This window comes from Danio rerio, chromosome 11 (assembly GCF_049306965.1).
Source record: "Danio rerio strain Tuebingen ecotype United States chromosome 11, GRCz12tu, whole genome shotgun sequence".
NCBI lineage: Eukaryota > Metazoa > Chordata > Actinopteri > Cypriniformes > Danionidae > Danio > Danio rerio.
In genome coordinates, this window is record NC_133186.1 from 38,143,441 (window position 1) to 38,156,608 (window position 13,168).

At 38.4% G+C, this 13,168-nt stretch overlaps 1 protein-coding gene across 1 annotated transcript; it reads right to left on the reverse strand.

Annotated features, from left to right (window-relative positions):
- Positions 1-1,398: 1,398 nt before the first annotated feature.
- bhlhe40 (basic helix-loop-helix family, member e40) lies at positions 1,399-4,994 on the reverse strand. The gene is given in 5 exon segments (NM_212679.2): positions 1,399-3,517; positions 3,742-3,865; positions 4,236-4,343; positions 4,515-4,578; positions 4,677-4,994. Coding segments are annotated over 5 exon segments (1,212 nt in total). The 5' UTR covers positions 4,754-4,994; the 3' UTR covers positions 1,399-2,678.
- Between the last annotated feature and the right edge of the window lie 8,174 nt (positions 4,995-13,168).

Here is a 13,168-nt window from a genome sequence, read left to right on the forward strand (position 1 = left end):
ATTTATCAAATGAAATGATTTCTTTACGTTTTTGTTTCTTTCCTTCTTTCAACTGTGAACTTAAACGATACAAAGACATTTTACAATAATTAGCCACATATTTTTTCAGAAGTCAGTTTAACCTAAATATTTTCAAATGGCATTTTGTAAAATAAAACAAAACATAGGAATGCTCAACCAACATTCTTAGCATTATGAAAATTATATATTGCCATGATAATAAATACATTATACAATAAACGTGTAAATGCAAAGTGTCATTGATGTTATACTTTAAATGATCAAAAACTTCTTGCTGACAAACGGGTAAAAGCATATGGTTTAAACGATATTGGTAATGGTTAAGTTTAATTACTTAAAAAATACACAATTGAGTATTTGGGGATTTGCTGCAGTTGATTAAAACGACACACGATGGCGCTACAAGCTTTAAGATGACAGATGGATGAGCTATTCATGTCGCAGCAGGAGGATCTGACACTTGTTGCTGCAAGCAGTTTTAAATTGTGCTGAATACAAATGCACATCTTAACTTTTGCACTTCTATACTGCCTTATTTTTTATGTCAGGCTATTTGATATATCTGATTGCTTTGTTGTTGCTGTTTTACCCTGGAATGTACGTCTATTCTTTATTTCTTTATTTGTTAATTTACGTATTTATATATTTATTTATTTATCTATTATTATTATTTTTTTTTGTATCAACCTGTTTTGTTTCTGTGCATATTTAATACTTTTTTATTTGTAAAAAAAAACACGATACCTAAGGATCACTTTAACTTAATATAATTTGCTTTATTATATAATTGACCTTTCAAATCTATTAATAACAAATGACACTGTTAATATAGCGCTTATTAATCATCATGGACTGCTGTCGTGTGTTTATTCTGGAGCTGGCCGGACTGCGCTGGATATGTGCATGTGTCTGGCGGTCTGCCGTGTGCCTCTACATGTGCGTGATTATTACACCGCTGCCTGCTCACTTCCCAGCGGGCGGAGGAGTGAAGCTGCGCTGAATCCAGCACACAGCCAAACACGCGGGGAGAGATAGACTTAACCTAATTCAGGAGCTAACTGCATTAGAAAGGGACGTGATGCATTTCGGACATGTAAAGCAGTTTTGAAGACTAATAATACGAATAGTGGCTTGACCTGCGTCACAAAACCTGACACTTTTTATTACGGCCAAGTAGACTTTAGTTAGGAGGCTGGTTGGAATATTTGTAACCTGACTCTTATCATATTGTGTGTCTAAAGGATTTGCATGGTCGGAGCAAGTTTTATGGGTTATGTAAGTGTTACATAAGGACGAACTGTGATGGGAAAAACACAGCGATGTTTTTGCTGCTAAACATGGTTTGGAGCTTTCCAAGGCACATACACAGACAATATCCACAGGGAAAAAAGACTTTATTAATACTTTTACTTTAATGTATGTCAACAATACCTTTAGACAAAATATATACATCAAGCAACCTTCTCTTAGGTCCCAAAATAAAAAGTAAGTACCTCTTCCTATACAAAACTAATTGTTTTTTTGAACATTACATTCACTTTCTTTTGCTTCTATGAAGAATCCAGGATCAAAAATGTAGATATCCGCCATCATGTTTACTGCTTTAAACAGGTAAAGGCAACAGCATGAACAAAGATCTGTCCTAATTTGACCAGAAATGAACACAGAACATGATGCTATGTACACAATCTCATGGCATACAGCGCTCGGCTGTCTAGAAACTTAAAGGTGTGGGTCACGTATCAAAAATACAGATGTACAAGAAGTATAAACAAAATAATTACACAACGCGGATACCTCACAACAGCTTCAGCTACGTGCACGAATGGATGACAAACTCAAGAAGCTACAGCATGATTACATCACTCCCGTATTTACACGAGCGTCACGTCTCAAGAGTCCGTGGCGTCCTCGTTTATGCAAGAAAACTCAGATGAGCGCGAGATGGGAAACGTGCACGCAGTCGACCAATGCAAAGACGTTTATTTGGTAGCCTTCTAGTCTAAAAGGACGACTCTTATTGGTTAAAGCAGTCACAGAAGCAGAAGAGAGTGGAGCTTCCTGATCAAGCGTCCACGGCACAGAGAAATGTCCAAAAAGCAGCATCTACAGGGGTGATGTTTTATTATAAAAGGACTTTTCGTTTACATTCAACAAATGAAAAGGTGCTTGTGCAAAGGGCAAAGTCCTTATCAATGGGGGACCATCTGCACGTCACATTCTGGGTTTAGTTTTGTTTACGACTTAAACATTCGGCATAAGTGCAGAGAGCAGCCGTTCACCCTCCCCAGATACTTTTACTCAGAGAACAGCTCTCACTGTCCTCTTTTTGACCTTCTTCACAGTGTCTCACAGTGCTTTGCACGGGGCCTCCTTTACCCGTCTGGGACAGTTCTGTCTCTGGATGCGTGTCTGCTGGTTGCGGAGGGAGCTGATAAGAGAGAGTGTGTTTGTGTGTGTTGGAGGGAGGCCGGCGTACTTCTGAGAGGAATCAGAACAGCTGTTCGCTGTGCTTGAGGGCGCTGCTTCGCTGCTTTGAACTTTGCCTTTGCGCCCTCTTCAACCGAACCCTCTTCGGGAGCTTATTCAGCAGGGAAGTCCACTCTCGAGACCAAAACATTCAGAGAGCGGCTGGTGGTGGACCCCAGATGGAGTCCTCAGTCTTTGGTTTCCAGGTTTAATGGAGGAACTTGTTTGAGGGCCTGCAGGAGTGCAGGAGAGTCCATGGAGGTGGGAGTGGAGACAGGAGAGCCCACTCGTGAGGACATGACCATGGATGAGGGGAGTTTCTCAGGAGAGAGGCTTGCAGGGGAGCTACCGAGACCTGGGTACAATACGGGCATAGCCCCTGGGTACCAACACTTCTCCAGCATAGGCAAGTATGCGGCAGCCGCGCCAGGCGGAAAGAGGTAGAAGGGCATGCACAGGGGCTGTGGTGGCGAAAAGCTCACGTAGGGGCTGTGCCCGCCCACTACATCATGCCCTGACAGAGACTCATCTTCTGAGGAGTCTGACCTCGGCCGTTTGCTTGGTGGCTCATCCTGCTCCTCTTTAATGCTGCTGCTGTACTTGAGAGCCCCGCTTTCTTTTACGTAGCAGTCCGGCCGCTGAGCTTTCTGGTCACGCTTCTCGTACTCACCCCCATAGCCACTGTCGGTGTCCGTATCACTCCCGCTTTGCTCACTGCTGTGGGGATAAGTCCTTTGAATGACAGGCACACAGTTTTTAGCATGACCTTCTGCAGCCTTTGGCTGTAGGCCTGATGGTTTCTCCCGACTCTCTTGAGCTTTGGGAGCGGGCTCGTCCAGACGAGGACTCGGTGGGCTCTGAATGAGCTCAGATGCCACTTTTTGAAGGTGCTCGATTATGTGAGCAGTGGTCAGGTCACGCATGGTCTCTTGATTGGCCAGGAACTGAAGAACCTCCTTGGCGCACAAGTGGAACCCGGAACGAAACATCTCTTCACTGTTTTCTGAGGGCCCATTTCCCTGTTCGCCTGCAAACAACAAAACAATTAGAACAAGTCCAAGTTTTCCTTCACAACACTCCCTGAGGCCAGATCATTCTTTGTGTTGCGCAAGCATGTCTCAATTTCTTTATTTTGTAATGCACTCGAAAACAACTGAAAGGGGAGGGGAGGTGAAAAGTTCAGCGGGGCCACTTCCTGCAACATGGTCACACATTTGATGTGCCGACCTTTTGGTATTATCAAAAACTCACCGATTTGCAATCCATTCTGCAAGGAAATGATCTTCTGTTGTTGCTGTTCCAGCAGGTTGTTAAGAGCCTTCACATGCTTGAGTGTGAGTTCCAAGACAACAGCCTTCTCCAAGTGTCCCAGAGTCTAAAACAGGAAGAACCCAGATAAGCATGTTGATCTTTCTTATGTAACGCTCTCCGCAGCAGCTCAGAGAGGACAAACCTGCACTGAGCAGGAATGAAGACACTCCTCTCTGCTCACCAGTGCATGCACATGTGCGTGTTAGAAATATTCAAATTCTCCGAATGACAATCTAACACGCCTTGTTTAACATGCCAGATACAGAATGCCAAAGGTGAAGGTTTTATATAATAAAATATAAATCAAGCACATTGTAGGAGCGTGACTAATCCAAAAGCAGGACAAACATGATTTATTCATGATCAACAAGCAGGTGGCGCTTTACACTACAACATAGTGAGGAGGTGAGCCCATCCACTCCCATATTACTTACAGTGAGTTTAAGGTGTTCGGGCAGCAAATCCTTCAACTGCGCGATGCACTCGTTTATTCGGTCTCTTCTTTTCTTCTCGATCAATCGATGAGGCAGTTTGTACGTATCCTGGGGGTCAGCAGATAAAACTATATATTAACTTCGATGCATAAAAACAAGCAAAAAATAATAAAAGGCAAATTGCGCACTTGTTTAGAACATCAAAATACATTTAAATAAGAGAAAGGTCATAAGTAAAAGCGTGCGCATTCATATTTGTGCGTAATTACGCATTCGTACCTTACTGTCCTCACTGCGCTTCATTCCTCGTCTGGGTTTATACACATACATGGGAAAGTCCATTCTATAAAATAAAGTAAAATAGAGCCAATAAGAGAACTGCGTCGCGTTCACAGACACACACAAACACACACACTAAACAGCTTGAGGAGACTGACTTACCCTTGCATGTCAGAGATATCCAGCGAGGGGTGTTTGGACATACACGGAGGAGGCTGAGCACTGGTAATCCTCTCCATTTCACCCTAGTGTCTTACTGGTGTAAGAATAGGGTAAATCAAAAATAATAATAACAAAAAGTAGATACAAAAATAAAAAACAATCCGTTATTCTCTTATCAAAGTCCACATGTGTTTTCCTCGAATGAAGTAGTTCTTTCCAGATTCAAGCCTCAGCAGTAGGACGCAGAAGTGATGTTGTTGTGAGGTGGAGATGCAGGAGGCGTTTGTCGGCTCCGGTGCTGGTTAAATGAGTGTATGTGGGTGGATTTGAAGTACGTGTTAAATAAACCCTGTGACTGCAGACACGTCTCGAGCTCCAGTCACATGAGCCTCACGTGTGTGACGGCGCTTTCAGAGCTCAACCCATTTACAGCAGACCGCCGCCCTCCCGTGTCCCGTGTACCACCATGCTGCTCGCTCGCTCTATCTCTCTCTCTTTCCCCCCGCCTCTCTCTCGCTCTCTCTGCGCGCAGAACAACAGCTCTTCTCTCGGAGGCTTGTTAGTCCACTGTGTAATGAGCGCCTTATCCTGGATTGACTTTAAAACGATGATATATATACAAATGTTGACATGGCTCCGAGTATTGTATGAAGAATAATTATACTTAAAAACATTTATTGCAAATGATTTTCATAATTATTCTTGACTGAATTACAAACATAATCAGATCATTAAAATGTGTTTGGATTTTTATCTGTTCTGTACTGTCTGTGGATATATTTCTTTGCAAAATTAGCAGTACATATTATAAATTATTATAGTCTTAATATAAGAATGCGCATAGACTCGTTTTGAGTTATATAACACATGAAACTCATTTTACAAACACACACATTGTTCATGTGATCAATTTTACTTATTTAATTCCAATATATTTTTGAAATATATTAAACTACGTGCCTATATTAATAATAGTGTTAATGTAAAGTAATATTTATCAGCTATATTATGCTAATAAACAACTACATTAAACAATACAAATATATTAAATAATTTGTGTTTAACAACTAAATATAATACAAATATTTTAAATAATAAATATAATCATGCAGTGCTCATACATATTATTAATATGATCAGCTGTAATTATTGAATTTTATATATTGCTTAAATATAAAGTATAAGTATAAATTATATTTATTATTTTATTTATTAATTTTTGTTTAAATAATCTGCATAAAAATGCATTAATCTTGGATATTTATTTTTAAAAAAGCATTAAACATATTTCAAATTTTAGTTTATTTACCAAATCGCTCGGTGTGTTTGCATTAAGGATTATTTTGTTATTCTTTCACAAACACACAACACACGGCTCCAAATGTGTGCGTGCAGCCTGCCGAAGCTTCTAGACAGAAGCGGATGTGAAATGAATAATGTCCAGAACACCTGTTGCGCTCCATCAATATAATGCAAGTATTCATTAACAAATTCCCCTGACATGATGCTGGCACATGAACGTGCACGGCACCGTTGTCATGGTTACACAATAGTAGCAGATGCGCGCGGGAGCTAACGCGCCGTTATTTCACACCGGGAGCATTTGGCGCGCAACGTGCAGGCGCTCGTGTCTCTCTCGTGCTGCGGCTCAGTTTGTTGTTGCCGGTTGTACTCAGCGGCGGTCACGTTGAACTCCTCATGGCGGCGCAGGGAAAGGGCGGAGGCGGAGGACCGACTGAATCCCCGAGACTGACGTCACAGGTTTATTTTAGTGCCGAGCTGCTCGAGCTCGACCAGACGAGCGCGCGCTGGTGATAAAGGTGCCAATGGCGGCAACACTGTTTGACTGTAAACAACGCGCGGAGCATGACTGACAGAAGTCAAAACTATGAAGTGCTGTTTAAATAACTGAGGTGTCAACCTATAGTCATTTATTGTTGGATACATGTCCAATAATGTAAAAATAATTAATCCAGTGTGTGTGTGTGTGTGTGTGTGTGTGTGTGTGTGTGTGTGTGTGAGAGATATGTATAAAATTAACTTATAGACCACATGGACAGCCTATTCAGTTTCTCTGGATTTATTGCTTATGTATTTTCGTTTTATAGCCTATTTTATTCCTAAAAAAGTTTATTGAAATATATTTTACATTTTAATACCCTGTATATTTTAGACTATTATATAAATACATCCTCTGGTTTAATATATTTTAAACAGGCTGCAAAATATAATTTTTATTTTTAACGCTTGCTTTTTATTTATTTATTTTCTTTATTGTGTTGTCTGAAAACATGTCACGTCTTTGTTATTTTGACCAAATCAATATTTCAGATTTAATAATAATTTTAGTTTTGTCCTGCAATCCACTGATGAAATCCACATTTTAAATGATAATGTTATCATTTAACAAGACAATTGTTTTCACACAACAGTTTGTAGACAACAAATCTGTTTTATTTATTAAAATGTAGCTATAAAACAAGTTTCTTCATTTTGGTGGATGCTTCAAACACTGCAGGTTATAAAAAATAATCACCATGTCAAAAAGTAACACGGTGATGCATGCAATATATTATCATTAGCACTAAATTAGTAAACTGTTAGACCTCACCAGCCTATTTAACAGCAGAATACTGGCAACACTACTGCCAGTTATCTAACAATGTAGACAACAAACTACACAGTTCAAGATGACAACAGTATAACTTAATACACAGCCTTTTTAAGAAACCCTCAAAAACATTTAAACATATTTTACTTACACATTGTACATTCTTATTTAAGGCCTAAAACATCAGACTCTGCATCTGAATTAATAGACAAAGAATGGAGCACACTCAGAAGTAAACAAATCAAGCACTTGGCTTCCTTTAAAGGGCCAACATTTTCTGAAAACATTTTGGAACAATTTTGGATTTACAATTAGACAGACATCCTGTGCATGTGTGCGCTAAAGCCTAAATCATTGTTTTCTGCCTTAATATAAATGCACTTCTCTGTAAAAAGCAACATAAAGCATCAGAGGAGATGGGGCAGTTATGGTTTAACAGTATTTTACTATTTATTGTCACAGTTACTACCTGTAATGAGTACATAAAGTAAATTACTGTAATTTATTCTTCGCACTACACAATTTCATACAAATCCCAATACTTTTACAGTAAAATACACTTTCCTTTTATTACAGCAAAACACTGGCTATTTTACAGTTATTCACCTCATAATCTACAGTAAGGGTTAACAGTTTAATAAACATCTGTTTATGCTTTTAAAAATATTATAACTTTATTAAACTTTAATAAACATCTGTTTATGCTTTTAAAAATATTATAACTTTATTAAACTTTAATAAACATCTGTTTATGCTTTTAAAAATATTATAACTTTATTAAACTTTAATAAACATCTGTTTATGCTTTTAAAAATATTATAACTTTAATAAATAAGTAGCCTGAATGAATATATCAATAAATATTTATTCATTTGAATCCACGTGTTTTGCACTAGACCAGTGGTTCCTAATCTGGGGGTTGCAGGACAATGAATGGAGGTCGCTTGGTGATTTCCAAAAATCAAATTAACTTTATTATATGCAGCACATTGATTTTATGGCACCAGGCTAAACTTTCTGGCACATTTACAGCACTTACATACATTCAAAGAAAATAAACAAAGAATAGACTTGGGCCTATTGGTGCGAAGTTACATCCAAGGTTGTTTATAACCACCTCAGAGGCTGTTTGGGGGTTGCGAGTTACTGGCATTGTTATTTTGGGGGTCGCGGGCTGAAGCCCTGCTCCAGACTACACCTCAGTTCATTCAAATAAATATAAAAAGCATAATTGAGGTTTTGAGGTCTGCTCATGAAATCCAATTCATAAATCCTAATAGAGCGAGTGGAAGTAGGCTATAGGGGGGAGTTTGGTTCTTTTTTAATGTGGTTAATTGCAGCACCAGGATGACACAGCAGCTGCATCTTTCAACACAAGACTAAAGTAGTGCATGATGAGACATTTCCTTCTGACAATTTACAGCCTACACGAGTTGCCTACTTTGGTTGCGTACGGAATGAATCTGATTTGCGATCTGTCCTTTGTGTGTCTCTTTTATCGTGGTCACCCACTGTAATGTATTTACTAGAACTTCTATGTTAATCTGCTTTGACACAATCTACATTGTAGAAGCACTATTGAAATAAAGGTGAACTAAATTGAATAATGTCAAAAATATTAAGTAGTAGAAGGCAGTTCAGTACGATGGTCGGATATTGACAGTGGTTTGTGGCAAAATGCTGTTAAAATAAACAAAAACGCATCTGAAATTGAGATAGAGATGCATCCATGTTAGTAAAACTAAAATATGAAACAGTCTCGCTGGTCATTCTAACCAATTACATTTGTTTTTGTTAAGTTTCTGAACACATCGGAGACTTTTAAAGAGTTTAAAATTAGCTGATTATTGATTATAAAGCGTTTTTGGCATGCTATCCTTAGAGAGAGCCCTGAGCTCAGAAGATCCTACAGTCCCGGGCACCCTACCATTTGCAGGGGGCGAGAGGGGAGTTTGAGCTCAGTTACATGTAAGTCTCGAGAACCCCCCGTTATTTAGGGCTAATGACAAATTAGGGACTGCTATGAAGAGATATACTGTTGATTAAGAGCTCATCCATGGCGCTAATTTGATTTGTTCAATTCATCTATATGTCAAGTTTTTGGACTGTTGACCGAAGAACATGAGGGAAACCCATGCAAGCGTCGGGAGAACATGTAAACTCCGCACAGAAACATTGACTGGCCTATTAGTGATTTGGACCAGTGACATTCTTGCTGTGAGGGAACTGGGCCACCATGCCGTCCTATCAAGAAAAAGAAAGGAGGAATAGGGGTGGAAGGGGGGATTCTACAAGACGAAGATGACTGAGGTAAGGAACTCTGGTTATTTATATTGAGTTAGGAATCATTCGATTAGTGAATAATGCTTTAGCTAATGCAGGACCAGCTGTGGTTAATCATAAGCACGAGATCCTCTCAAAATTAGTTTATAAATAAATTCACTTAAATTAGTTGCCATGGAAGTTTTGTTGACAATTAACACTCTCACTTATCTTTCAACATCTACATCAAGTTCTCCGAAACTGTTTGCCAAGCTTACGATTACATTACATATTTGGAATCGCCAATAAAATTAAATAACAAGTGTAAGCTTTGTTTCTTAACATTCAAATCAAACTAAATCCGCATTTTTACTGGTTGCCTGAGCTAATGCGCATGTGCGCTCGAAAGGATTGAAATCACGACACCAACCTTTATTTCTGGCTGTTCTACACATGATCATCCTCTGAATAATGATCGTCTGGTCGCGTTTGTCTTTTAAAGTATTTCACAACCTGGTCTTGATGGCGACTCTTTGTTTACAGGTTTGTGGGCATTTGACTAGTCGCTGTCATGTGATATGCATTTGACTGGAAGGACAGTACTTCATATTTGTTTCATACAGATTACAACACCAGAACACTTTTGTTTTCAAGTGTACTTGGTTCATGTAAAAGTACAAATTTTCAAACTTTATGTGGATATATTTCTTATGTCTGTGAAGCAAGCAGTCGCTGAGATTCCAGTGCATTTGTTGACCACAAAAACTGTCGTAAAGGCACACATCTGGTCCAAACCCCCCTGGAAAAACATCAGTCTATATCGATCGATGATTGGCTCCTGTACTTATAGGCGGGGCTTCATTTTCCATATTGACAGTTACACTTTCCCCCATTCAAAACTATACGAGTGACATGCCTTAAATTTTGCGCGCTTGAGATTCCTCTCATTAAACAGAATGAATTCCTGACGACCAACAGGCCATTTTTTCAGACACAATTTTGTGTATGTAATCTTTTAGCTTATTGACAATAATGTTTATTATTGTAACATGAGGTACAACAAAAAGAGTAATGACAATATTACAACCCTATACCCTTCAGCAAGTTCATATAATTTACACATTTCTAAAGCTACTGGTGAAAGTATAGGCTATAAAAAGACATGGCAGATTGTTAATCGTCCCAATCATAAAATTGCCTTCTTGGAAACCAGTTTCAGGTGCTAAATAATGCCTCAGGAAAAGTGCATTTCCCTAGAAAACAAGACAGCCTACCATGAACCTAAAAATATTCTTGTCGGCCTACCTTTAATGGAGACATAATTCAATAAAGTACTAATGGGATATGTTTTAAGTTTAAATTGGTTAATTTCACAGTTAGGCCTTATATTTGTCACTTTTATTGCAAAACAAGTGCAAATAGAATTTGAAAGGATCATGTGATGAACTGCTTGGTTAGTTTAGTCTTAAACAGCCTACTGTGTCGTTGCTGGTTTAGTTTCATGCCTTGTTATGTGTCTTTACTGACTTGTTTTCCTTGTATAAGAAACGCCCTTAATTGACCGCAAATATGCTGACCTAATGTTACATTTCAGGCTGCTGTTAGTGCTTTAAATGAAAGAATGCTGTAAATACATCATTAGGATAGTACATTTAGTTTATTTTATAGACATTTAAAAAGTAAAAGTATCAATAAATATCAACTCCATCTCAAACAGCCTAGTTAGGGAATTTAATTGCTTCGTTCCATTAACAGTAATATTCCAGTATGTTCTGAACCAAAGCACTTCTAACTTATCAAAATACACATTATGATTAAAAAAAAATATTTTGATGTTTCAGTTTCTCAAGGACTGTTCAAGGACTTTTACACTGATACATTTGGCACTAAATATAAGGTGTACATTTGTCAATCATGATCATTTGGCTGTGAAGTGTGAATATAACTTGAGTGAGTTGAAAATACGATGCATGATAAATGCAGTGTTGGGCACATTCCTTTAAAAAGTTACTACTAAGTTATTAGTTAGTTATAACTAATTAACCACTAATTATTAATTAGTTTTAGTTACTACCAAGCAGGCACACAACATCATAAGACGTTAATATTAGGTTAGATTGATGTCGTGACATCAGGTAACCAAAATTCGATGTCTAGCGTCTTTGACATTGATATTTGGTTGTTGTTGGAAAGTGACCAAAATCCAACAGAGCTAACATCTTGAATCAACAAATCATATTGATGTCAAACACTGACATTTAGTCATCAGATATGGCAACCAAAACCCAACGTCTGATATACGTCAAACGTCCACACAACGTCAAGCTGTAACATCATTAGACATTGATATTTGGTTGATTTTAGGAAGGACGTTAGACATTGACGTCAACCCGTTTCCAAATAAAATGCAACGTCCCCACAACGATAGGCTATAATGTCAATGTGACGTTATGTTGATGTCCTGTGCCTGCTGGGTAGATAGATCTCATAAATAGTAACTGAGTTAGTAACTGAGATAAGCAATTACAAAAGTAACTCGTTCCCTATTATAATAGTAACTCATAACTATTGCGTTACTTTAAAAGAAATCGAATGTCAAATGCCTATAAAATAAAGATAAAACATTGTACACTAATCTGCATTATTTTCATGTTGTTGTTCAACTATATATCAAGATATTATTTTGTTTAATTCTGTCTAAGTAATCAGTGTTTGCAGTGGAGAAAAATGAAGTTTTATTTGCTTTGACGTCGCAGCTTTGTCTCCTCTTTTGGTAGCAGAGCTCACGTTATCACCTGCGTAGCCTCTAACTTTGTGGCAGCATGAGACGATGTGGGGTGCTTCATTAGATAAGAATTACTTGTCACCAACAGAGAGAGATTCTTTTATTTTCCTGGGTATAAGTTGCACGATACAGAAACATTCTTACCTTTCAACAAGGAAAAAGTAGTGCTTATATTTTCAACTTGTTAGATTTGCCATCATTCTGACTCCTGGTCATTGATGTGTGCCACTGACTGTGCCTGTGAACACCCGCCCTACTCTGCCTCTGATTGGCAAACAATGGAAATGTACTAACTAAGCCAGTTATCACGTTCTCAGTTACACCACGTTTACAGACACACCAATCATCATCACTGGTTGTTTATGTGTCCCGCCCCAGCCCTGAACACACACACACAACCCAGAGAAAGAGAGGTCCAATGGCTGAGAGACGCTGCTCGCATGAAAACTGATTTAGTGTTCTCAATTATAGTAATGTGTATTTCATTGTCAGTAACAATGTTGTAATGGGGGAAACAGTAATTCATTTAATTAATTGTTAATGGAAAAAGTATCGCCGTTAGTATTGCCGCTTATTTATAGCACCTTTATTCACATTACTGGATAATAGACACAGGCTTCTCCCAAAAGATAAAAAGTCGATGTGCAAGAGGCGTCATTTGTCAGCTTTTATTTTCATTTGCACAAAAACTTTAAGTCAGAATTTGCCATGGGTATGAATAATGTTGGCTCTGACTGTATATGTAACATAATAAAATGCTTATGATTGGCTTGCGGCTGGTCCCACATTCACCAATCAGACGATTCCTAAGCCACTATAAATACCCTAAGTTCC